Here is a 27,789-nt window from a genome sequence, read left to right as displayed (position 1 = left end):
CCTTTAACAAGGGATCCTGAAATCCAGCAACTTGTGTTTTCAGGTTATAGAAGGCATTATGTCAGGTATGAGGACCTGACTATCTGTCACAAGTATGTGATGCATCAGAAATCAAATTGGAGCAAACATATTTATAATCAGCATCAGATCAATGACCTTGGATCCATGCCAACTGTCATAGTAAATGTGCATGATTTGTAGCTTTTATACTGCTGCAAGTATGAATTAAAACAACTTGCCAGTATGTTTCAGAAACCTTGCATATGAGGATCACCATGTACACATTCAATATATAACAAACACATTTGCAATGTAAATACATTTATAAAACCATGAATAAATACAACTTGTAAAGTTAACATGATCAAGGATTGTTATCAATAAATCAGATAACTACCACAGTAAAGTTTCTTATAATATCAACCAGTAACACACAGGTATATTTGGCTATCCAGTTGTTCCTCTCATTCGTGTCAAAGTAACCTTTTTAATTTGAGTTTGGTTGATAAAACAGCCTTAAAGGTGTGTACCTCACCTATATATTTTCAACATTAGCAACCCAAACAAGAATAAATAAATAAGAACATTCACTATAAAACATTCTACACACAACAAATATCTTCAATTTCTACCTTGGTGCACTTTCACAAAAGACCAACAAGTTAGCCAAATGACTTTCACATCTTTCCAAGTTTGAATTTTGGAACATCTCACTAGGCCTTTGGAGATACTGCATAAGACAGTTGTACAACAACACATAAATAGAGGACACTGTCAAGATGACAGTCACCTGATACATGTCAGTTACCATAAACAAAAGCCTTTATTGCTGTGCGCCCAAACAGACTTCGAATCACCAATGGGGCAAATCCATGTCTCATCACTGGTGGCATGTTTACCAGTTAAACAGTTTCCCTGATGTTTACACACAGCTGACTACATGGAAAATACGACATGGTCAAAGTTACCACATAATGGTACATTGTCACCAGTAATATTACAACCCCTCCATGTTCACCTACAAAATAGAACCTACTGCAGAGATGCCAACCCAAAAGTGCTGCAAATAGAAGGATCAATATTACTAGTTTGACCGTAAAATTAGGAGTCAACTGAATACTTAAAATCATGATGGATTTTGAGAAAGATAATATGACACTAATCAAAACAGAACTCTTAATTTCTTAATTTCACATACCTACAACAGTAGACAAACTGTTACTTGCAGTGATTAAAATGCCATTAAATTTGATAAAAGGAAGGCAAGTGAAGTCCAAATATATATATATGAGAATTGTAATGTACTTACTTCAAATTCTGTAGAATTTCTAGTGCAATCGTATTGGTGCAATTTGAGGCTAACATTCATACTGACTACAGCCAAGTAGTTGGCATCTCTGTTTTTGTCATAACAGTCACATTGAAAATCATATTCAAGCAGCTTGAATAAATTCCATAGTCCCTACTTGTGGTGACAAGCATGCCATATTTCAGCTTCATTGCCTGTTTGAACATAGGAGTAGATGTTACCAGACACTGCTAGCACACAAGCAGACCATAACTCAGGGTCATTTGACTTAGTGTCAGGTGAGCAATAAAGCTTGCTACATCCATACATCATAGCATTGTCCTAACATTATTACAGTCTTTGAAACATAATGCTAAGACACGCTAACAGTTTAAGTAACTAACAAAGGACATTCACACACATGATCTTTCTGACATAAATGCACATCTACAGAAAATACAGCCACTTCTACAAGTTTAAGATGATCCTGTCCTAGTACTGTACAAAATAAGTCTGCTTTTACGTTGCTAATCCTTTTAACCTTCAGAGAGAAAGAGTCCAGATGAGGGTTGGTTTCACCAAACAAAAAAGGAGAAATATATTGCCAGTTACTTTTTAGTGTGTACTAAAGTTAGTCTTGTAGGATTTGACAATCAACATATGACAATACTAGTTGATCTTCTTGCACATTGATGTGTTGGAAGAAAGGCATTTATACCAGCCATGTAAGGAAAATGTGGCTGTTTCAAAGTTAAGCCCTCAATACCTTTAGTATGAGTAGCAGCGCCTTTTGGATTTGAAAGACTGTATGACATCTATATCCATTCAAAGGAACATTAAGAATTCAGTGTTGGGCATCACAACAAGCATATAGCAGACATGCAAATTAAAATATCCCACGAGCCAAGTACGGATAATGCCTTAAAGAAAGACATTCTTACCGTTATTAATTTACAGTTACAGAATTAATTACAGAAATACAGTTAAATTATTATCACAAATGATTAAATTTTAATCCACTCATAGCACTGCACATATTTCCTTTGTCACATAAAATGGAAAAAAAACACAGGAATTTTTCAGTCCTTTTTCACTCTTTATTAGTACAGTGGACGCCCTCAAAACCGGCATACCTCCAATCCAGCATGCTATCAATATCGGCACTAGAATTTGGTTGCGGCAGAAGCTAGTTAATTCATGATAATTTGCATGCCCTCTAATCCGGCGTCAGCCAATCCAGTACTTCGGCACAATAAAGACCACCCAGTTGACTGTTTGTGCAGTAGTTAATGCTCACAAAACCAGCATCCACTATCCTGGCTCTCCTGTTGATTGGCTGAATGTGTATTAACAACACATTGGATTACAGTTAAGCATGGTTGTTAAGCATAAGTAGGGTAAGATAAACTGGTGAGCGGCATGTGTCACTTGGCAAATTAAACTGAATTAAATGAATTTCCCAATTTGTCAGTCACTCGCTGTGCCTGGATGTCAAGTGTATGAAACTAAACTTGAAGAAAACATAAAGTCTTAAACAAAATGTGCGAATGAAAACAGTAAATTTGACAAAATTAATACACTGATGATGACTATCAACACGTTCAGTCGTATTTTACAACACACGGAATACATACAGGATATCATTCTCAGGCTGAAAAGGGCAAAGTTCACTAAACTGGCATGCTCGCTATACCAGCATATTTTTGCCGGTCCCAACGTATGCCAGTTTAGAGGGCTTCCACTATATTTAACTTCCTTAGTCAAACAACATAACTCAGGTAAACCGCAGAGAGAGCTAGTAGAGCTAGTAGGACCTTCACGTCAAGACAACCTTTAAAGCTGACACACAAGATCCCAATGTGCACAGTCTAACAATAAGGTCTGTAAACATGACCATGAGATTCTGTCAAATATTGCACAAACATAAATACCAAAAGGTTGATGCATCACTGAGCAATACTTATACATATTTTGGATTAATTATGAATGTACATGTTACAGGTGTTATTTGTTTCTGGTTTATGATTGAGAACAGTGACACTGCCCTTTAAGTATTAACCTCAGAACAAACAGATTCGAACAATATCTAAATTCCTAAAGACAGCAATCATAACAAAGTTTTATAACCCCACCAAACTGATGGCACATATTGTATGTTGTTTATATCAACTGTATACCTGCACATCTACAGTTGCTTGTAACAATTATGAAAACTGCAGGGAGAGTTTAAACAAATATCAAGTTAACCAACTGTGATCATTAGAGATACCATATTTTGATAAAACATGCAGAATAATATTGTCAGTTCCAAATTAATTTTCTGGGAACCAAATGCTATATAACATAAATTTGAACACAATGTTTAGCTGCACAATATGCCTCAGGCATTCAAATCCTGAAAAATTCAAATTAGCAAATTATCTTGATTGCTCCGACCATAAAGATTTTATAATTTCTGAGTTGATTGCTGGGTTATATTTAGCCACTTCATTGGTCAAAAGTCTACAAAGGAATTTGAAAAACAACACTTGTGTTTGGAAAGAAATAACAAGAATAATTCAAGGCTTTATTGGCTTCATTGCGCCTGAGGCTGAGATACTTGACGATGGCGCACATTCTTCTCATCTGTATCCTCTCTGCTCTGCAGTATCACATCATCTACCTCCTCTATGCTCTCATCTCCCTTTCTGTTGTCTTCCTCAGGGTCACCATCCTTGTCTTGTCTTGAGTCTTCTCCGTCACAACGTGCCTGCTCTTTGTCTTCTCTTTTATGTGCGGAGTGACAGTGGCCAGCTTCCTCCATCCCAACATTGTCCACTTCACCAGCACCAGTTGTACCAGCCTTGCCCTCTTCTGGTGTCTCTTGGTCTGTCTCGCTCTTATTTATCTTCCTCCCTTTGTTGACAATCTCAAAACTATCCATGTCTGGGCTAGAGTCTTGAGACCTGCCTCTCTGTTCCTAAATAAGAGATAATAAAAACAGAAATTTCCATTAATAACAGTTCTCCATTACAACATTGCCAGTAAAGATGTATCTGGACCAGACATTCCAGTGATTAACAGCATGAGCATCAATCTACACAATGAAGACACAATGCTGACATGTCAACCAAGTCAGTGAGTCTGACTACCCGATCCTGTTAGATACTTCTTACAATAAGCATGGGTTACTGAAGGAAGACCACTTCTAGCCCAGATCTTCAAGGGTCTGCCATCATGGGTTGCACTGAAATTTTCCAATTCTCTTCTCCACAACAGCATAATGTATCCCAGAGTATATGTGACAGATGAATGGGTCACTTAGATTGTGCCACTGGTTCAGATGTACAAAAGACAGAAACTGGCTGTGACTACTACTAGGTCCAGTCTGGACTGAGAGAAGATGTGGTGCTTTTTCAGTTTGATTGTTATATCTGTTTGTGGTGGAAAAACTTCAGAAACCATTGTCTCCTTAGCCAAACCGGAGACATGAAACTGGAGCAATCCTCATCCTCCAACTTTCTTAACAATCTGCCTATGGTGGGAATACCTCAGCATATATTCGTTTCCAACTTGACGATAACACATCCACTTGTAGAACTTGCAACTGAACTGATGGATGTAGTTCTATGAACTGTGGTGCACCTGGTGTAAGTCTGAAGCACTTCTTCCCAACCCTACCCAACCTACAAAAACCCAACCCCACCACATCAGAACGTAGTCCCATGTACTGAATGGTGTACCTGGGTATGGTCTGTCTTTTGTCTGGATAATTTCTACCGTCCTACCCCACCCCACCAGGATGTAGTCCCATGTACTGGGTGGTGAACCTCAGTATGGTCTGGCTACCCCACTCCACTAGAATGTAGTCCCATGTACTGGGTGGTGAACCTCAGTATGGTCTGGCTAACCCACCCCACCAGGATGTAGTCCCATGCACTGGGTGGTGAACCTCAGGATGGTCTGGCTACCCCACCCCACCTGGATGTAGTCCCATGTACTGGGTGGTGAACCTCAGTATGGTCTGGCTACCCCACCCCACCAGGATGTAGTCCCATGTACTGGGTGGTGAACCTCAGTATGGTCTGGCTACCCCACCCCACCAGGATGTAGTCCCATGTACTGGGGTGGTGAATCGCAGCATGGTCTGGCTACCCCACCCTACCAGGATGTAGTCCCATGTACTGGGTGGTGAACCTATGTATGGTCTGGTTACCCCACCCCACCAGGATGTAGTCCCCTGTACTGGGTGGTGTACCTGAGTTTGGTCGACAACTTTGTTCTGAACCAGTCGCATGGCTGCAAGGATCTGCGTCATCTGTGATTCTGTTTCCTCCAGTCGTCGCTGCAACTCTTTCATCTCCGCTTCACCTGTGGATGTAATACCATACTTTAAAAAAAGCAGACACATGCAAGTCAGTAAAAGAAGGTAGCATATTCAAAACACATCATCCAGAAACAATGAAAGTGTAATTTCAATTGATGATCACCCCACTCGTCAGTAATAAAATATATATGTACTAATGAAAATTTCGTCTACACACACTCCTATTGCAGCCCATTTAGGAAAGAAAAAAGTAACTTCCTCTTTCTGAAACATATGTCTAATATAAATAACTGTAAAAGAATTAGTCACACGCCACAATCAGCCACATAAGAATGCTATATGCAGTTTCTGTTGAATATATACATTTCAGAAAAACAGATGCCTTTGGTTCCACATAGCTACAAGCACTTCTGGATGAATGAATGACCATGGCCCTCACATTTTGCAAATGACCCCATTAGATCTGTGTTTCAATACCAGTTGCAATTGTTTCACAAACAGAATTTGCAGAATTTTTATAAAAACAAAACAAAAAAATATAGGATATGCTAACATTTGAAAGCTATCAAAGGTTTATCTCTTTTCAAACATAATATTAAAATCATACATTACAACCTTGGCGTAAATACAAGCACAATACACAAATGGTGAACATAATCTTACATAATCTTACTTCTGAGTAACCCGTTAATCAAATATACTATCAATATCTAATATATCTGATGTTTATGCACCTATCCCGCAGATAATGCAATAGCTTACTGTTGGATTTATCTGTAATCCCAACTTTGAAAGAAATCCAGAATCAGAGCTGTCCGTCACTATCAGAATTCAGGTCACTTCACAGTCAGTTGGTTTGTTGGTTGTTTAACGCTGCACTAAGCAATATTCCAGCAATATGGCAGTGGTCTGTAAATCAATTCTGGACCAGACAATCCAGTTATCAACATCATTAGCATCACACCATGCAACTGGGATATAATGGCATGTGTCAACCAAATCACCATGGTTAGTGAGTCTGATGCTAATATCAGGAGGAAAAATATGTTACATGGATGTGCAAATCCTGACTGTCCATGATGCTCATCCCATTTGATCGTAACTGTGATGGATTACTGCTAGACACATATTGGATGATCCTGCGCACTAAACACATTTGTGACAAGAGAGGCGGTACAACGAATTGGGCGAGTATACTTGGCTGCTACAGGTAGCTTGACAATTATGCACGTGCAATACATGCTAACCATGACATGATATCAACACCGCTACTGATTAACACCTGTCTCGCTACTGTGTAATACCTGTCACGCTACTGTTTTACACCTGTCTCAATACTGTTAAACAGATTTCAATGTCCAAGTAAGGAAAACATGGGCAAATAGTTCATTCTCAGGTGAGGGATATAGCATACAATGTTATCATGTATATGGACAAAAATTGTGCAAGCAAAGCAGATTCTCTTTTACAAAGTAGCCTAGCTACTGGACTTTAAACAGCGACTTTAAAGCGCATTAAGGCAGAAGGTGGTAGGAGTGTGAGTGGACCTACATTTATCAGTCCCACCAATTTGCGCAAACCCAAAACTTGCAGTTACAAACTTGATGATTTCGACCGGTGTGCAGTTCGTCAATTTGTACAAAGTTTATATGGCGTAAAAAAACAACTACCCACTCTGGATACGATGTATGATATGGCAAAGTGCCAGTTGAACTACAAGGGTTCTAAGGAAAGTTTTCGAAAAAATCTCAAAGACATGGGGTTTAGGGGGCGAAAAACGCAGTCAAACCGTAAACTTTTAATGACGTAAAGACATTGTTTCCAAGCGTTTGCAATACTTGCGTGCAATAAAGAAATACAAACAAGAAAATCGAACACCCATCTTTATCGATGAAACATGGTTGCATGTACACCACATTGTCCCAAAGTGTTGGCAACTTGAGGTTGAAGTCGTAATAAATGGGGTTCAACCTCCGTCTGGCACCGGACCTCGGCTTATTGTGGTTCATGCAGGGGGTAAAAACGGTTTTGTTCCAAATGCTTTGCTTGTTTTTGATTCCAATCTCAAATCAGCAGACTATCATGACGAGATGAACTTTGATAATTTTTCCAAATGGCTCCAGGAAAAGTTGATCCCAAACCTTCCACTACACTCTGTCATCGTCATGGATAATGCACCATATCATAGCAAGCAAGTGGACAAATGTCAGACAACCGCCAACAGAAAAGATTACATAAAAGCGTGGCTACAAAGGCGCAATATCTCATTTGATGAGAAAATGCTTAAAGCCGAACTTTTGTTTCTTGCAAAATCCAACAAATCGGGCCCTGTCTACACAGCAGACACGATGTTGAAGCAACATGGTCATGATGTATTACGTCTCCCTCCATACCACGCAGAACTAAACCCGATTGAGTTAATTTGGGCAAATGTGAAAAATTATGTCGCTTCACAAAACTTGCAGTTCACAAAAAGTTCCTTACGAGTTGCAATAAATGAAAGGATGTCTGCAATTGGTGCAAAAGAATGGTCGGAATGTTGTAAACATGTTAAAACAATTGAAGATGGTTACTGGCAACGCGAAATTGCTGTAGAAAGGGAAATTGACAGACTAGTGATTGACTTAGGACTTGCAAGTGATTCAGACACCGAGACTGATTCAGAGAGTGATAATTAAAGCATAAATCAGTATGTTTGCCTAATTTTCCAGCATTGTTGTGTCTTGTACAATAATTGACACATACTATATCAGGTTTTTACTGTTCCCATACTTTGTCAAAAGAAAAGAGTAATCTTTGGTGAGTTGTCTGTATTTTATATTTTTTTAGTCACTGATAAATCTACTGAGTCTGGTACTGAGTAATCCCCAAACCAACAAATTTGTGTACAAAGATATTTCTCACTGACTTACCAATGTCAAAAGGTATTTTCAGTTTTCCGTACACAATTTTGGTGACCACAATAAAAATATGACAGAAATTTGGAAATATTGTTTGAATACTAAACATTTCTCTGGAACCGGTTATATAAATTTCCAAGACATGTATTCCTGGTCGATCACCAGCTGAATTATGGACGAAAATCAGCCCATACAGAGAAATAGGAACAAAATTATGGGATAAAAATATTTCCCCCTTGCTACTCTGATTTAGCCACCACCATTCAGTAACAGATAACTTTTAAAACATTAAAAAGTTAAATGAAACACAATTAACTATATGTAGTTATTATCTATTTAATATTTAGCAGACGAAAAGTGAACTTTACCCATTAAGACAACACCGCATATTCCTTCGAATGATAAGACTGCAATTTCAGGCATAAGATACTGATATTCCACGCTAACCTTTAGGTAAGACGAAGACAAGTAGATGATTGGGGCATTAACACGCATTTTAGATATTCAACAATTTCGTTAAAAAAAACCCAGGAAAATGTCATTTGCTTCATGAAATGGATCGGTGGTCCTAAACATATTTGCTCAGGATATTGTGTTGAATCAATTCGTTGGGATTGTGCCTGTTCCCAAATCAAGTGTGCTATAACAATTCATGCGTGAAACGCACGGGGAAAATGAACTTCTCGATATTTATCAGACAACCTGTCTCCCTCTTGTTTCAAGTGGATCGTTCTGTGGGGCGTTCCCAAGGATGCAAATTGGGGTCAGTTGTCAGGTCGTGGATCATCTTCTATGTGTTTACCAGTATCTCGCAGTTTGAAAAGAGTCTGTAAATAATTGAGTCTAGACTTGACAATGAAGTCATCTATGGCATGAGCATCGATCTACACACTGGGATACGATGGCATGATTCATGGTTCAACAAAGTCAGAGAGTCTGACCATAACAGATGCCAACATGTTTGTCTTGAACTTGTTCTTGTTCTTGAACTTGTTTCAAGTATTAAAAACAAAAAATCCATCTATTCAATGTCATTTTAGGATTACAGATTTGAAGAGGGAAATTTTAGTTGGAATTGCTGCAGATTAGCTGAATATTTTGGGGCAGGGTGGGCAAGCCGGCTTAAGTGCCAGGCTAGGGATCCAGTGAGGTTCAGGTGTCGGGATTGAGCCCACCTGTGTAAAAATCTTGGAGTCAACTTTGTGTGCTGACTCTTTCCGTGCTGTCACAACCCCTAGTGTGCAGTACACAACCCTGTGCACTTAAAAGAACCCATGAATCCGTGCCGTTGGTATATGACCAGATGGCGGCCACATGAATACGTGCATACAACTAGTTGCGGGTGCAGCAACGTGCAGTACACTTGGACAAAGTACTGTGATTATGTGTCCCAGTCCACCCAGTCAATGTTGGCAAAACCATACGATGTTACTGTTGCCATGTCGGAGAGGATTCATTCACGGTCCGAAAGACTGCAGCCCCTCCACATGTTCCACCACCAAGTCCAGCAAGTAATGGCTAGGAAACACTGTAGAGGACCGCAAGAAGCATCCCGCCATGATGTCGGGAACTGTACAGTTCCTGTGCAAAGCCATTGTTGATGCTAGCACTCTAATCTCGCGCGGGTTGTTAGACAATGGGTGCGGAAGATTCTTTGCGTCGTAAGCTGCCAGGATGGTCTGTCTCAACCATAAGGCTAGTGTGTTCCTGGTGACTTCCCTCTAGCAGTCATGGAAAAGGGCAGGAACAACCTCTTTATAGTGAGGAGAGGCCTTCCTGATATATGATCTGAGGGCCCAAACCAGACACAGTAACTGCTCTTCCCGATCCTCTGGTCCGATGATGGCAGTAAGAGGGGGGATGGTGAAAAACCTGTCTGGTTGACCTGGCAGCTGGTTCTTCAGCAGGAAATCCCAGAGAAGGCCCAGGTGTACAGTACCATGTCTGGTCTGTTCAAACTGGACCCTGGTCACATCCAGCGCGTGAATTTCACAAACTCTCGCCGCTGTCGCTAGTGCCAACAGAAACACCGTCTTCCTCGTTCAGTGGTCAAACGATGCCCTGTCCAGCTGCTTGAAGCTGATGTAGACAAATTGTAATATAAGGATCTTCGAGGATGGACCAGTTCCTCCAAAAGATCCCCAGTCTCCTGCCTACCAGCGTAGGAAAAACTGGCAAGGCTCAGGGCAGGAAATCCCAGTCGTGACAGGTAACACCCTCAACGTCTTGAATAGTGCCGCTTCCCCTTCCATCTGCTGGGGTGTGGGCATCCCTGGTTGAGTCTGTAGGCTTATGACAATCGGCTGCCATTTTGCCCTGGCTGTGACATCTGGCAAAGGCAGATCTGACAGATTCTCTCCTCAGGACGTAGCGTTTCTTCCCTTTGAACTCCTCCTGCCACGAACATGCGTCTAAAAACCCATTCTATGCACCACCGTTGTCATAGCCAACACTGTACAGACATGCCCCAATAGGTCGTGAAGCACCTTGCCCTGTCACAGGAATAATGACATCAATTTCTCCAACCAGGACTCGTCAACTTCAGTCAAATCAACAGCCGACGACGTTGCTGACACTAGGGCCGAGACCGCCTGGCCCCTTACCACGTAATGGACTGCTCCAGTTGCATGTGCAGCAGCTGCTTTGCAAATGACAAGTGGAATGGCTGCCCCTCCGATAGGGACAGCAAAATTACACTAGATACAGCAACATGTGTCAAAAAATGAAACACAAAAGCTTAAATACGGCGGAAGAAATATCAACAGAAACCAATCCGTCTACAAACAAAATAGATCCACGTAAAATTACCACATAAAATAGGAGACACGCGACCGTGTCTCGTACGAGGTAGCCAACAAGTGTACGATAGGGAATTTATATGCCATAATCGACACAAAGATGGAAATATATTACCTACCAAAACACCAAGAACTTATGAAAGGAATAAGTGTAAATAGCCTAGTAAATCAAACTTAATTAGCTGAAAAAAAAAAGGTAGCAACTCAAACACGTCTAGACAAGACGACGTTTTAAGTAAAAATGAAGTTCTCGTGGAATAGTGGGGACAATAGTGGGGGAGATATCCAGATACTTCCGTATCATTACAGTCGTCGAATTCGAGGAAGCCATTCAAGATTGAATAGCAAATTCAACTCTCTCAGATCTCCTACCAAGCGAAGCTTGAGGTAATATGCTATAGAATTATGGTAAGGTAAGTAAAAAATATGAGTTTTCAAAACTCAACACAGCTATTAGTCAGTCAGAGTCGATTGCAAAGAAAAGTTAATTTGAAAAGTAGAACGACTGAATATTCTTGTCAAAGAAATTGCAACAGCAAAGCACTTCTCTCATATTCATGATACAGTCCACAAAGGTGACAAATTTGATTCTTACTGATACTTTTATCATCTGCTTTCAGCAACAGGTTTTCAAGTTCCTTCTTCTTGTCCTTGCTTATTATGCTGTTGATATCTTGTGTCTTGAGTGGGTCCAGTGGGGTTTGGGACAAGGGATTGCTGTAGGCAGCATGAGTGCCAGTGAGGCTGCCCCAGTTGCTGCTGGATTCCATCTCTTTATCCTTCTTTCCAAACACCTGGAAACAATGTTCATGTCTAGTTAGAGAACATTTCAAGCAACCCAACCTCCATGGGTGATGTACTCATAGTACCTGGACCTTCATAAAGTAGTTGATCATCCAGACGTGCCATTCTTAAAGGTCAACCCAAAAAACAAACGTAATTAAAACAAAGTTATCACTTGTTCATGATATATAAAATGCATTGGTGATTGTGAAAAACAAATACAAGCATATAATTGCAAATCAAAAGTGCAATATATTTTATTTGGGTTTACCTCCCTCGAACCGACACAGCCATGAGACCAAACCCAGTCAGGGCTGGTTGGTTTGCACTCACGTGTAATGATGTTTTGTCATTGGCCACTGGTTCATTTGCCGATATGCTTGCCGGCTCTTTGTTTATGGCTTATAAGTCTGATGGGTTTCAATTTCAAATTGAAAATGGTCAGTAATTGAAGTTGAGCACTGCATGTTGTCATTAGCAGACAGGCAGGCAGACATATAGGTGTCAATAAACCAGACACTGAGCTTTCTTTGGGACACAGTCAGCTTATCACAATCAACATGTTTAATATGTAACAAGTAGATTATTTATTTATTTATTTGTTTATGTACATAACCAAGATTAGACTACTACTCACTACCTCATTCACTGGGCAGGCATACTGTTTCAAGCTCCGCGAACATACTCACTGCGCACAGCTGAAACCACTTTTTCTCTCAGCGCTGGATGAAAATTTAATTTTTTTAATAACATTGATATTTTATGCTTATCCTGACTCATGCTAACTGCTTATCTCCTCTTCCCTATCGAAGGTAGTGGAACACCTGAAATCCCTAGACGTTTCCTTCTAAAAAGAAGCGGACGTAACATACACTCACTCATGTGTAGCCTCCCTTTTCCCGTGCCTGGGTCATGTGATTGGCCATGCTTGTTACTCTCTCCTTGTATATCGCCCGACACGCGAATATAGGAATTCAGCGTGCCTGTGCAGGGTGGCTGGGAGGGCTTTTGTTGTGAGTCAGGATAAGTATAAAATATCAATTTTATTCAGAAAATTACATATTTCTTCTTGTCCTGACTCATGCTAATTGCTTACAGAATCCAACAGAAACGGCGGTGGGTCAGGCCATGCTGGATTCTGCTGGTTGTCAAAAATACGTCCAAACGGGAACTTGTAATGGCGATAATATGGTCCTGCCCTTCTGATATTCATTGTCTTCAGCCGCACATTTCATTGACTGGAATGTGTTAAATCGACAGTAACTAGTGTCCTGCTAGTTTCTGATGCAACTAATTCTCGAGATATTGAAATCAGAACTAATTGCAACCCTTCTTCATGTACAAGTATCTACATTACAAGTACAGGGTCCTAATCACTCATGCTAGTCTGTTTAAGACACGTGCATGGACTTTCCACCATTATAAACCGCACAGCGTCTGGCTTCCACAAGTTACGTGATAAAACGGGTGAGTGAACTCAATGACTTCCGGGAACTGTTAGTAGCTGAGCAACAACAAGTGGCCCAAACTGATTAATGCCAGAGACATCCTCTGTGGCTACGTCTCGTAGATAATGGTTGGCAAACACTGTGTTTGACTTCCAAAAGCAGCCCTCCATTATAGTTGATAGCGAGCCATTCCCATGTAGCGCTAGTGTAGAAGCCAAGGCTCTAACTTTGTGTGGGCTGGAAGCTCGTGGAGGATCCAATCCTGCTGCTTTATAGGCCCTCAATATAACAGCTCTGATCCACACTGAGATAGTGTTGCGGGATACTTCCGTAGGTGTCTCAGTGGATATGGGGCTAAACAGACGCTTGAACAGTTGCCTTCTAGACTTAGTACGTGTGATGTATATCTTCAAGGCTCTCACTGGGCATAACGATAAATCCTGTGGTCCTAATATTGAAGATAATGCCGGTATGCGAAATCGGCTATCCCGATGACCTGGCAATTGATTTTTCGCAATAAAATCCCATCGTAAACCCAGATGGGCTGTCTGTTCATTATTTGCATCAAAACTTGTGCGGTTAAAGCCTAGAGCATGAATTTCTGACATTTGTGCAGCTGTAGCCAAGGCAATAAAAAAACAGCGTCTTCTCAGTTAGCAGTTCGATGGAGGTCTGATCAAGCAGTTCGTAAACATCACTTGTGAGATGTTGAAGTACGATGTTTAGATCCCATACTGGAGCTCTAAATCTACTCTGTTGATCTTCCAACTTGAAAGAGCGAAGGCAAGTAACTCAGGTACTTTAGTCAACTTGGTTCCTGTTTCCATGGTGACAATGGAGCTGAGAGCTGCCAAATATGTAGATAATGTAGAACCTTTCAGACCTCTGGACTGTCGTAGGTGACATAGATATTCTGCTATCTGTGGATATGTAGCCTTCATCGCTGTGAAACCTTTCTTCTTGGTGTATGTCTCAAACCACTTCCATTTGTCATCATAAAGGGTGCGAGTGGATTTCCATAAGGCAAAAGTAACTGCTTTAGCTGCTCTCGCCGAGTATCCTCTGTGTTTTAAACAGTTTTTAATACGCTCCACACATGAAGTCGGAATACAGATGGGTTTCCGTGCGCCTTTTTCGTGTGTGGGTGAACGAGAAGATTTTTCCAATCTGGTAGTTGTAGTACTGGTTGTCCTAACTCTTCTATGAGTGTTGAAAACCAATGTCTCATTGGCCAATAAGGCGCGACCATAGTCTGTTGTAGCCTCTTGGTCTTCTCTTTATTTTCTCTATGACTTTTGGTAGCAGCACTGGAGGGGGAAATGCAAATGCGTTTAGTCCTTCCCATGGGATGCTGAGAGCGTCTGTTGCCCAGGCTAACAGATCCGGTACTGGGGATACAAACGTTGTTGTCTGTTTGTTGAACCTTGTTGCAAGTAAGTCTGTTTGCGGCAATCTGAATGTCTGGCTGATTAGTTGAAACGCCTCCCAATGCAGCATCCACTCTGTTGGTGATGGATGAAGAAGACGAGACAAGGCATCTGCCATAATGTTGCAAGCTCTGGTATGTGACATGCTTTTATTTTATTTGTTCGGCATTAGTTAGCCAATACTGCCGACTAGATCGAAGAGTTGAAATGTCAGGTGTAGAAGAGATGGCGATCTTGTTGACCCCTGTTTTTTCATGTAAAAGGCCACTGTCTGTGTGTATCATCAGTAGTTTGTCTTTCAACATTGTTGCCCAGCGATGGATCGCATGAATGACCGCTTTCATCTCCAACTGGTTGATATGAAGAGCTTGCTCTCCTTTAGTCCACATCCCTGCTGCTACCTCGTTGTCTAGATGAGCTCCCCGTCCTTGCAACGATGCGTTTACGTAGAGATGGTTGTTGAATGCCGGCTCTACCATATAAGTCCCTGCGCAAACGTTTGATCGGTGAGTCCACCAAAGTGAAAAAGGCTTCAGATTGTCTGGGAGCAGAAGATTCAAGAATCATTGTAACAGATGCAGCTGTAGTCTTCCTCTTCTGGTCATGTCTTGTGCTGACATGAGGAGACCCAATAGACACTGCCATTGTCGAAGTGTCAGTGGAGAGAGTAGAGCTTGCATTATCATGTCTTGAATCTTGACCCACCAGTCCTCTGGGACGACAATCTGATTCAATGTTGTGATGAAACAAATCCTGAGGAAATTGAGATCTCGTTGAGGTTCTAACTCCAACTTCATTTGGTTTACTAACCATCCCAGTTGTGTTGGTAGCCTGATGGTGAAATCAAACTGTAGTCTGAGTTGACTTTTCTCTTGATGTACTTCTATGCCGTCGTCCAGAAAAAAGGCACTACATAACCCCCTCAGGTGTAGATAGTTGACTATGGGCTTGGTTACCTGTGTAAAAAGCCATGGAGCCGAAGATATTCCAAACGGTAGGACCTTCCATTGGTAGTGTTGACCGTTGAAAAGGAAGCGCAGATATTTGCTGGACTCTCGATGTATCGGGATGTGCAGGTATGCATCTTGTAAATTGATGTTGGCGAGGTTATCTTCTGGATGAATAAGGAGTTTTAGTTGAGGCAGATGTACCCTCTTGAAACGCTCTGGTTTTTGAAGGAAGTTCTTGTTGAATGCCTTCATGTTGTATTTAAGTTGAAATTTATCTTTGGAATTCTTCTTGGGTACCAGGAAGATTGGGCTGTATAACTTCTACTGCTGCTTTCTTTAACAATGTTGCTATGGCGTTGGTCAACTTGTCCAGTTGATGTGTTGCATAGATAAAAGGAGTTGGTGTTCTTGTGAGCGGTGGAATGATTCCCAGCAAGATCTTGTAGCCCTCTCTCAGAATTTTCATGACAGTCATCTTGGAAGATTCTCCAATTTTCCCAGTAAAGTTGAAGACGTCCTCCCACTTGAGATGGACGGCTGGGGGTGGAAGACTCCAGTCGTTCTGAACCTGATCTTCAATAACGCCCTCTTCTCCCACTCCTAGAGGCAATGCTGGATGTCTCAGGGTGGTTGTTTTCTCCATGGAAGCGACAAAGATGTCCTCTCTTCACGCATATTGAACTTTTTATCTCTTGCTCTTTGAACCCTGGAGAACTTGGACTTAAGGGTGTAACGTTGATTAGTCTGCATAAGTACTGATGACAGAGTGTCGATAGACTTGATCATCATAACTTCTCTGGGGTCTTGAGCAACCGTCCTAGCTACCTCTTCAATCTTCCCATCTAAGAGAGTAGGTGCTGACAATGGAACTTGATACAAAGGTTTGGTAAAGTTCTCACCCCATGACACTGTAGATAGGAGACCTTGTCGATGAAGTAAATTCAATCCCGCCGTAGGAGAAGCTTAGTGATCAGCCATAAATTGCTGATCCTTCTTCTGAGTTACCAATGCTGACAGGATCATTCTTCCCTCCTCATTAATCCTCCAGATTACTGAACTTTGCAATGAGAGTTTCGTTGATGGCTCTCAAACACCAGTCCAAAAGAAAGTATGCCTCGTAGTGGTGTCGGGCTGTGCAAGCCTCTTGTCATCTACCTTGTAAGATTTATTGTGGGCTGCACTGATAATCTTATAAGCTTCATCCACGCCTGGTGCTCTGACGAATGGCTCCATATGATGTAGAGGGAAGCGACATGCATTGAATGACGGCACATGTTGTTCTTGAAACTTAGTTGCTGACTTAAATGCCGCAGATAACATCTCAGGAATCATAGATATCGGAGGTATCGGTGGGAACGTAAGTGTATCAATGTTGTCATCCATCATCATATAGGTATTAGCTTCATTAGCGTCATTGGATGGTGAAGGTGCTCTGACGAATGCTCTTCTGAGATACAGGGGACGACACACCGGACCCCAGACCTAGCCTCGGAGAATAGTAAGACATTTCACTGGAATGAAACTCAGCAGACATAGTTAACAAATTACCAGACATTAAATCTCTTGTTTTAGAAATGACTAATGCAAACAGACCGTGTATAGAGAGTAAATTCAGAATCAGACAATTCTATACAAAATTTACAATGATTATTAGAAGAACATATGGGTTTGAACGTCAGGTAAATTAAATGAGGATCAACCGCCGACAGCCGCAATCTACATAGCTGACACGATTTCATCAATTGAGACTAAGTCTTAATTGAAGAAATACACGCTTAATAAGACATTAATTATGACAAATTTGATAACATATAATGCATATACAAATACAAATACTGTATACGAGAAGAATTTAGTTTAAAGACCAAAATAAAGAAAGAACTTATCACCGTATGGGGACCCTCAGGTGCCTCCAGCTGCCCACGTCGGGCGATAAGGAGAGAGTAAAAAGCATGGCTGGTCACATGACCTAGGCGTGGGAAGAGGGAGGCTACACATGGGTGAGTGTACTTTACGTCTGCTTCTTTTTAGAAGGGAACTTCAAGGGATTTCAGGTGTTCCACTACCAGTTCGCCAGGGAATAGGAGGTAAGGAATTAGCATGAGTCCGGATAAGGAAAAATATTAGTGAATTGTTTGAACACCTATTTCGTGGGCTTTTTTCATCCCATTTTTTTTTCCAACTTCATAGGCTGAATTGGCATTTTTGATGAATTGTTTGAAGTGCATACCGAAAGGTATCAGAAACTACAAAGTTGTGTTTTACGTTGCATGTGACCTTTAAAGACTTTTTGCTTTAAATGCAGGTATATTTTCGCTTGTGTCTTCTAGAGTTGCATTATGGTGCTTATGATGTTTTATCCAGTCTGTTCTAACTTTTATTTTTCTATGCTGGTATGGGAACCTGTCTGTTCAAAAACCAAAAGAAATTGCTCAAAATTCTTAATACTTCATCAATAATAAGTGGTCTATCTTTGGAAAGTATCGGCTATTTTCATGAGCAGCAAATTACCAAAAGAAAAACGACTCATGTTCAATTTCGGAATATTCCATTCTCCCTTCAGGCTGTAGACTGGGTGTGCCGACATTACGAACAAACAGTGCCCACTGTTCTTTTATACCATCAAGTATACGTGAAATAAATAGGAAAAGGGATTGTATGTAATTTTCAAGATAGCTGTTCTTTTTATGCTGTTGTTGTGTAAAGATGTTTTTTTATGTTTATTTTAATGTGACTGAGACATGGAACTGTGCAATGAAAATTTCCACTATATGGACAATATTATCGACCAGTATTATCTTACCTTACATATCTCCATAGAATAATTGTGGGGTTAAATTCTAATTTATGTCATCAAAAACATATATTTGATTTTTAACACATGTTCTGTGTTAATGCCTAGCAAACAGACATAACCTAATCTTTCCTTTAAGAAGTGTTGAATGAAAACCAGAATATAAAGTTTAAGTCAGATAGCATGTGCTCTGTTATGTCATGTAATTCTATCATAAACATCCTCTTGGGTGGTCAGAATTATCTGTTGTTTATTGGGACAAATCTCTGTAAATGACTATTTATTTTAAGAGCTTTAAGTGGTTTTAATGTTTTGTAAGAAACAAATCAATAAATTCACATATATAAAATGACTGAGAACACTGACTGATGGACATATTTACAAGGGGTAAATATTCTATTTCAAGCTATGGTGACTGGTGCTTCTGCAACCCACTAACTGCTTGGATAATAGGTGCATTTATGTAAGTATACATGAAAATATCCAACATGGATTCAGATGAATGATGTACTGATGCTCAAGACATAATGTAAATGTTTATACCTAGATGTTACATTCTACACTGAATTTCTTCAATTGTCAGGGACGTGTAACAATCATAAGTTGTCCATAAAAAGGTTCTATTGGAAACTCCTTGGTTGGAGATGTATCTCTGATTTTATTACATTGAGACTGGTGGTAGTATGGGAACTATTTGTAAAATTTTAATGCAGCAATAGTTAAAGAATTACTGTTGAAAATAACACAATGGTTGATAATATATAAAAAGAATTTTCATTATTTCAGAGATGCCTTGACACTGGGGACTTGCATAGTCTCCTGTTTTGTCGTAGGAAATGCTGTGACAATATAATGATTTTTCATGGCGTTTTCCTCATTATCTTCTATTGTGTCAATTCGTACGGCACTTGTAAATTACACAAACGATGCTTTTCTAAACTCAAAGTGTTAAGAGGGTGTATTTTCTGTAATTTGTATTATTATTGACTAAGTGATAGTTATTATGGGTCACATTTCATATCACAGTAATGGTATTTTGGCAGCATGCCTTTTCATTTAAGGTAGCGCTTTAGAGTTGCCTCCCTTTACTATGTGTTGTTGGTAAATAAATCACCAAATGAGAAAGTTCTAAGTTAATGGCGATGTGCTGGCACAGTGCTTGAACGTTCAAGAAACAGTGACCCATTAGTTTAGATTTAACTCAGATGCATTGTACTAGAAACGTCTATTGTGGATCAATGTATCTTGCTCTTTGGTCAATACACATTTTTAAATATTTTAGACTTGACTTTAGCTCATATTTTGCTGGTTCTGAGGCGATTTCATAAACCTTTGTCACAGCAAATTTTTAAGCGTAACAAAATTCAAATCAAAACCTGTTTCCATTAAAGGCTTTTTGTTGTAAACGATCGTTTTTTCAATGAAGGTGTGCAAGGCAATGTGCGAGTTGGGTTCTGTCTTTACACATAGCAAGTTGTTGCAGTGCACATTGAGTCTGGATCCAGACCGGAAGCAAGAAGTTGGACTGTTGCTTGTATCATTTCAAAAGGAGATTTACTGCCCCTCGCAACAAAAAGTTCGCCCACTAAGCAGTTTTTCAGTGTCAAACACACGTTTTGAAACGTAGACATTTAGTCTTGCCCACAAAACACTTTTGGTTGACATTCTTCAAATATATACAATAAAGTGATCCTATGGCTGATGTCACAACATCTGCCAATGCTGGTTACCTTGACAAGGGTATAGACGAGATACAGGACAATGCCCACTGCATACATAGGCAGGACAATACCCATCATGCCACGCCCACCTCCATGCTGAGTTTGCTGTCGTTGCATCTCTGCTGCTGCTCGCATGCCAGGGTGGGGACCAGGCTGAAAAACAGCAAATCATTCGCATTTGACTTTTATGTCCTGCTTCAAACATTCAGATCTTCCTCGTTTTTCTTGCATGCTTTCATTTCTTTGTCAGTGAGTCATGGCACCTCATTAATAAAATGCAAGTTTATATGCTGTGCACTTGTTTTTGTGCTGCTACAGGAGAATTATAGGTAAGTCATCTACCAAAATGTATAGATGTTGTCCCTGTACAGATTTGACTTAGGCATCATTAATAGTCAGCCAAATTTAGTGCTAATACATAATTGCAAAGGGATAGTTTATGGAATATATGTACTAAAGTATTGTTGGATATAGAAAAATACTATATCTACAAATTATATATCGACAATAAGTGAATGTGTGAAATATCTGTTAAACTCAATCTAGTGGTAGAGAGATAGGAAACATGAAAAAATGACTTTACTGAGGAGAATCTAGTGCCAATCTAGTGGTAGAGAGATAGGAAACATGAAAAAATGACTTTACTGAGGAGAAATTAGTGCATACACGAGCAATGCACTTTTTTATAAGTCCAAATCAACTTATTGGGACAGACCATGGTGTGATGATATTGTATTACAAAGGACACTTCTGAAATGCCCATTTTGTGATTAGACTTCAATTCATTATAAATGATAGCTGACGTAAAACTAATGTTAATACTGAAACTACAAAGGATGTAGCTACCACAGGGTCTCACGATCATTACAAAAAGAAACAGGTAGGATGGGTCGTCTCAAAAGTAAAACCAGGACAAATGTTGCAGACGGTATTTGGGTTCGTGCCACCTATATATTTTGAGACATTTAATACAATGACTGATTTAAACTTACCTTTGAGGATCCCATTTGGTGTTACAAATTCCCAGTTAGTGATTGTTACATACCTTTAGTACATGAGTGAATGACCATGTCATTTCACATGGCTTCACATGACTAGCATAGGAAATAATGCAGTCACAATTTAGTTGACTGAAAAGTGTTTTGCATTATCATCAAATACACACATACAGTAATATTCGTTTATAACGAACTCAAAGGGACTGTTGTTTTCAGTTCGTTGTAAGCGAAGTTCATTCTAAGCGATTCAGGAATGTTCATGAATATTCGGAAATTACCAAGAATCGTCACCACATCACTGGTTTCAGACAAGATCATCTTCACACAGAAAATAAAATCCCAGATCGCTATTTATGCCTTGACAATGTTAACAAGATTAACAAGATTAAATAAATGATAAAAGTTCACAGGTAAGTTTATTTTATTATCCCTTTGATCCCATGTGAGGAAGCCTGTTTGTTTTCACAAGCTAATTGGTGACAAGTGAGATGACACGTGAGTGGAATCGGATCAGCTGTTCATTATAAACACGTCAATTATCGCGTGAAATAGCACAGAGGGACCTGTCAATTTGTTTGTTGTAACAGATAATTCGTACTATCAGTGTTCGGTGTATACTGTAGCTAATTCATAAAAATATATAAGAAAGCAGTCAGGATCTCTGAATTTGTTTGTTGTAACCGGCAATTCGTTGTAAGCATGTACTTTATAAGTGAACTTTACTGTATAGTCATTTTTCACAGTAATGTATCTGATGATCTTGCATCCATCAGATCTTCATAAATTATTTGTTTGTTGCTTAATGCCACATTCAGCAAAATCTCTGCCTAATGACAACGGCTTATAAATAATCAAGTCTGGAACAGAAATTCAGTGGCTGATGTCAATCAGAAACAATTCTCTCCATCAGGATCTGTGTGGACCCATGATAGAATGTGCCTCCTTCAGCCAGCTATTGGTCCTAAGAGACAACCAAATACGGCTAACATTAATATCTGGGTTAGAGCTGATTTTCAATAGAACATGCTTGTACAAAATGTGGTATGAAAAACAAACAAAACAAAAAGAGAGTTGATAAACCAGCGACAATAATACTCAAGTTATTGTGAACAGAAACATGTAGCCTAGTTCACGTCAGCTGCTTAATTTAGGAGATAAACATCATGTGGTGGCCAATTTACAGGTATTATTGAGTATTTGACGGCATTAGCCGAAGGTTTCAAATGCAATATTCCTGTGCTTAAAATACTAAATAACACCCGGAAATTGGCCCACACTTGATGTTCAACATTGTAAACAAAGATGTAAACCAAAGGGTTTCACTGTCATTCTGACTTTACGTGACAGTATGCTTTGAATGACCTCACCACTGCTGATGATACAACAAAACAATTGTTTGTGATGTTTCTACATGTCAATACGCAGCGAAAGGTCTGGGAATCAAATACCATTTGATCATGTTTTTTAAACAATCAGAGTGACTTTTGGTTTATATTAAATACTGTCTTCACTCAACTGACCCTCATGTGTTGTCTATGATCACCTCCCTGATGTCCCATGTGAGGAGGGAGACGGTCTTCAGGACGCATGCCGGAGTGCATATTCCGTCCTGGGGGAGTATCTGCAGATTAAAACACCATACATAATGCCTATTAACAAAATAAAGCCGCAACAAACAACACAGTAATAGTTGGATATACCACGTAATTGCTCACTCCAGATCACATTAGCAAGAAGTTTGTCTCAACTAGCAAACCTTTCAACATATCATCCTTTACACTTTGAATATTTATACAAGTGTTTTTTCCACTTCTTGTGATTTTGCTGAAATATTGCTAAAAGTGGTGTAAAACCAAACTCATTCATTTTTCCAAGTACACACTAATTTTTCTCTATACATTTATATCAGACTGAACTGATCAACACATCATGATGCAATTGTGCTCTGTTGATGACTTCTAGCTTGGCCATTCACTGGTTCCCAGAGCTCCAGATAAGATTTAGCTTATGTGGATACTGTACCCATTGTATTTTTCTGAAGTGGGTATTTCAGTGAGTGAGTTTTTATGAAATCATTTCCATTATTTTTAAACTGATTTTGATTTGGTATGGCATAAGGCAGTACATAACTGCTTAGCAAACTTACTCAGTGACATACAGTCAGTGGCCAAAAATGAGTTCGCAAGACTGACTGTACTGAATATGGCGTGGACGTCAGGTGAAGAATAATCGTTTAACGTCTGTTTATGACCATAAAATGTCATGAAACATAGTATGGTAATATTTCATAGGGTCCAAAACACCGGTTGCAGCAGTTACTTCCCCTTTGTTTACAATTATTGTCATCTGCTTCCCAATGCCTGCTCACGGAATTCAAGTGACACCTGATCAGAAACAAATAACTGTTTCTTTATCCCAACAAGGGAAATCGAGCTATAAAACTGCAGAAATAGTCAGAATTAACCCTAGAACAGTTCAGAAATTTCTACAATGATTTTGGAACACCAGTTCATGTGAAAACAGATGCAGAAGCGGTCAGCCAAGAAAATCATCAAGACGCAGTGATGGGAAGTTATTTCGTCTTGTAAAACGGAATCGGCGGAGTAGTTTGAGGTACATCACTGACAGTTTAAATGCAAAAATTCCTCAAACTAGAGGAACTAGAACTAGAACTGTTTGGAGATGATTGTTTGTCCAGGGCTGCAAACAACATCTTGTTTCCAAGAAAATCACCATATCACCCGTAAACAGAGAATGCTCACTCAGATTTTGCCGCATTAAACTGCAGTGGGGAAGAGATAACTGGAAACAAATTATTTTCAGTGACGAGACTCAAATACAAATCGGAAGGGATCATAAAGTTTTAGTTTGGAGGAAGAAAAATGAGAGATTACTCCCCGCATGTTTGGGTGTTCACACCAATCACGAAAACCAGAAAGTGATAGCGGTGATGTTCTGGGGCTGCATCACTTGTCATGGTGTTGGGACACTCACTTCTGTTGATGGCAATATGAATACAAACATGTATATTAACATTCTAGATGAAAATTTGTGGCCTGTTATTACTAGACATTTCACGAACAGACCATGGATATTTCAAAAGGACAACGCCCCATGCCATATTTCATTACAAGCCAATCAGTGGAAAAATGACAATGGAATTCGTACTTTGCCATGGCCAGCTCAAATTTCATGTGAGTATCATTTATCATTTCAGTTCACAAAGTTATTGAGTTTTAAATCTGAGATACAAAATCAGGAAATTCTGTCACGTCACACCACTGAGAACTCACTTTTGGTCAGTGACTGTAGTTAGCTTGGTAAAATCACTAAAGTTCTGACTTTTACAGGTAAGTAAGTTTTATTTTTCTGCTAAAAAGTCATTGCTTAATATACACCCCCTAATAACTCTCTGGTGTACTGTAGCCATTGTGGGAAAAAACTTTTCAACCCCGGGCCTGATTTCTCAAAACAAACTTAAATTTTAGCTCAAATCTCAAAATGAGTTTGACAATTTGAAACAGCTAAATTTTATCTCAACTGCATTTCTTAGACTTGAAAAGTCCAAACAACTAAAGAAATCTGTCCACCAAATTCAGATTGTCTACTATGTTTGAACTGGATACCAATTTCCTTTCATTGTGGGAAGTGCATGTTCCTGCATTTTCTCAAATTTGAGCAAAACTTGAACTTAAGTCAAAACTCAGACTTAAAGGGGCACTGATGCGGAGCAATTTCCGTGGACTGGTGTAAACTTTTGTTATTGTTTTTCTCCCGTGCGTACCCGGATGATATCCCAGAATTCGTGACTGGTTCGTGACCTCTGCTGCTCATTCCGTAAGCGCAATTGATAGTTTAATTATAGACAGATCAACTTAGGTGAAGTCATTTTTACTTCATAACAAATGTATTATGAAAACGAATGAAACACTTTGAAGGTTAATCATTTGCCAGTGGTAGAAGTGGTAAAAAACTATTAGGAAGCCAATGTACATCTCTATATTTTGTCTCATAACCCTAATTGGTTTATTTTCATATTTGTATGATTCCGAAAATTAATAAAAGAACACACAATCTGCTTATACTCATAGTAAATTTCATAACAGCAACATCTATACATTGTATAAATTGCCAATGTGGATCCTATTTCACACACATACGCGATCTAGTGTGTGTTTTCTGTCATACAGATTCTGCTGAATGCTACAACAAATAAATTAAAACAAAATGCAAATAATGAATGTAAAACAGACTAATTTTATAGCAACAATGTCAGGCTACTACCTTGTTCAGGAATGTATCCATCAATATCCACGTAAAAGAAATCGTATTCCATTCATCTGCAGCTGGTAAATAGTCCTGCTCTGTGTCGCGTGTCTTACAACTGTCTCATTTGCGAAAAAGTAACACATCATTTCACGTCTTTCGTTGGTGAAAACCAGATAAACCTCTCATTGGTCTCCCAAGATAGCACACCTGGCAACTAACTGTATGATGTCCACTATTCTAAGTAATTTAGTTAACCAATAATGAGCAATCAATCAATCAACGCAAGGGTGGTTAATTCTTTGAAGGGAGGATGTTGTTTTTGCACTCACTCTTTACGACAGGGTGTAGTCATCTACACACTCTGCCTTTTGACAAATCCGCTAGAAGATAAAAGTAATTAATCAATCAGTGTGTTATCGGTTAATCCTTTGATCGATGTTTGTGTTTGTAACTCAGCTGATAAACCCTCTTGCATCACTTACATGCACATATTACATAACATACAATACATTTGCCATTACAGACCTTAATTCATAATGTTGAGTATTTACTCCAGACAGGAGAAATGCCAAATGGGAACCTTTGTTGAGTAACCGAAGTGGTGTTACTACTAATTATACCTGTTATAAATTCATTAATTGACCATCCAGAGAATGATGACAAATAACACGTGTAGGTTTACACCATCAAACGCGAGTTACAGCAAGGAAGATGTAATCTCTGTGTCGCATGCAGCCTGAAAACACTTATGGGCCGAAACTGTTTTGCGGATACCAACGGAATTTCGTTACATAAGGAATACACACAGGCATTTGGCGTGTACTTGGGTAAATAGGTGAAATAAGGGTTTTTTTACGTAAGAAAATTTTCAGATTTCTCTACCAAAGGCAAAGTCATCGTTTTTTGTTTACGAATTCAAATAAATCAACTGTGTGTTTTTATTATCATAAATAATAAACCATTGTAGCTACCATAGCTACCAAAATTTACGTATGATATTTGCTATCACCGCTGAACCAACACTCAAAACTACCTATATATATAAAGCTTTGCAATCTTACTGAAACAAATGGCTTGCTACATGCCTGCAGACATCATATTTTCATGTAACATGATTAAATATCGAGGTTAAAAACACAGAAATAGGATCAAATTGGATCAGTAACTATACCATCCAAGCATCCGAAAAGAACTACACTGCTGGGATATTTGGTTACGATCAGACAAGGAATACCATGGATATTTTTAAATAAATGGCATATGATGGGCATCCGGCCTCCTGACTGTTAAGGTGAAGAAATTCTGCTAATATGGACAGGAGCCCAGTTCCTTTGTCCGTCACGGTCGAAGGAGCGGGCGCTGACCAATTTGCGGTTTGGTTTCGTAATTCGACCGTTGGCGAGAAACATTATTCGCTCCGCATCAGTGCCCCTTTAAGTTTGTTTCGAGAAATCAGGGCCCGGTTGTAGATACATTTCATTGCGTTGCTAAGGAAACACACATACACAGTAATGAATATTTATTATTAACAATACCAGTCACCATCAGTTGTATGAGAAAAATAACATACAATTTCGGATTGCGAAATATGGACGGAAAGAGTTCTTTCTGTTCCCCGTATTTTTTGCAACATTACCGTGCCTGGGTATTAATAGGTCTGCGGCATAGAACGATCAAAAACAACTACGGGCGTTACGGGCGGAAATTTTTCCCGCGTGACAAAGTGACTGGAGGACACTGTTTAAACGCTGTTAGCAAATATGGAGGAATATTTCGTTACTTGAATGCGTAATTGTAAACATCGTAAATATTGTGCACCTGATACGTCATCTGATCTCTTTGTTTGAAGTCCAAATATACGCAGCATCATAGGATGAAGAAACCTCGGGTACAGAACGGCAAAACAGCCAATAATGATAGCAAAAGTAGCAACTGTTTTGATAGACGACATTTTGAATAGATTTGTGGTTCTGTTTGGACTGCAGTCGCAGTTCTGTTTGGACCTATGATGATGGTGGTGGTGGTGGTAGTCAACCGGAAGTACACATTTGTCGCCGGACAAAAACAGCACAAGTCGAAAATGTAACAAAGTAGCAAACCGGAAAAG

General features: G+C 39.5%; 1 protein-coding gene across 1 annotated transcript; it reads right to left on the bottom strand.

The window, feature by feature from the left end:
* Positions 1 to 308: 308 nt before the first annotated feature.
* LOC137261602 (resistance to inhibitors of cholinesterase protein 3-like) lies at positions 309 to 27,729 on the bottom strand. The gene is made up of 6 exons (XM_067799380.1): positions 27,501 to 27,729; positions 22,934 to 23,034; positions 20,425 to 20,568; positions 11,888 to 12,086; positions 5,526 to 5,638; positions 309 to 4,247 (listed from the first exon to the last, which is right to left on the bottom strand). Exons 1-6 carry the CDS (start codon positions 27,631 to 27,633, stop codon positions 3,864 to 3,866), a joined length of 1,074 nt encoding a protein of 357 aa, XP_067655481.1. The 5' UTR covers positions 27,634 to 27,729; the 3' UTR covers positions 309 to 3,863.
* Between the last annotated feature and the right edge of the window lie 60 nt (positions 27,730 to 27,789).

Source organism: Haliotis asinina, chromosome 14 (assembly GCF_037392515.1).
Source record: "Haliotis asinina isolate JCU_RB_2024 chromosome 14, JCU_Hal_asi_v2, whole genome shotgun sequence".
NCBI lineage: Eukaryota > Metazoa > Mollusca > Gastropoda > Lepetellida > Haliotidae > Haliotis > Haliotis asinina.
The sequence above is the reverse complement of the archived record's forward strand: the minus strand, read 5'-3'. Positions and strand labels throughout refer to the sequence as shown.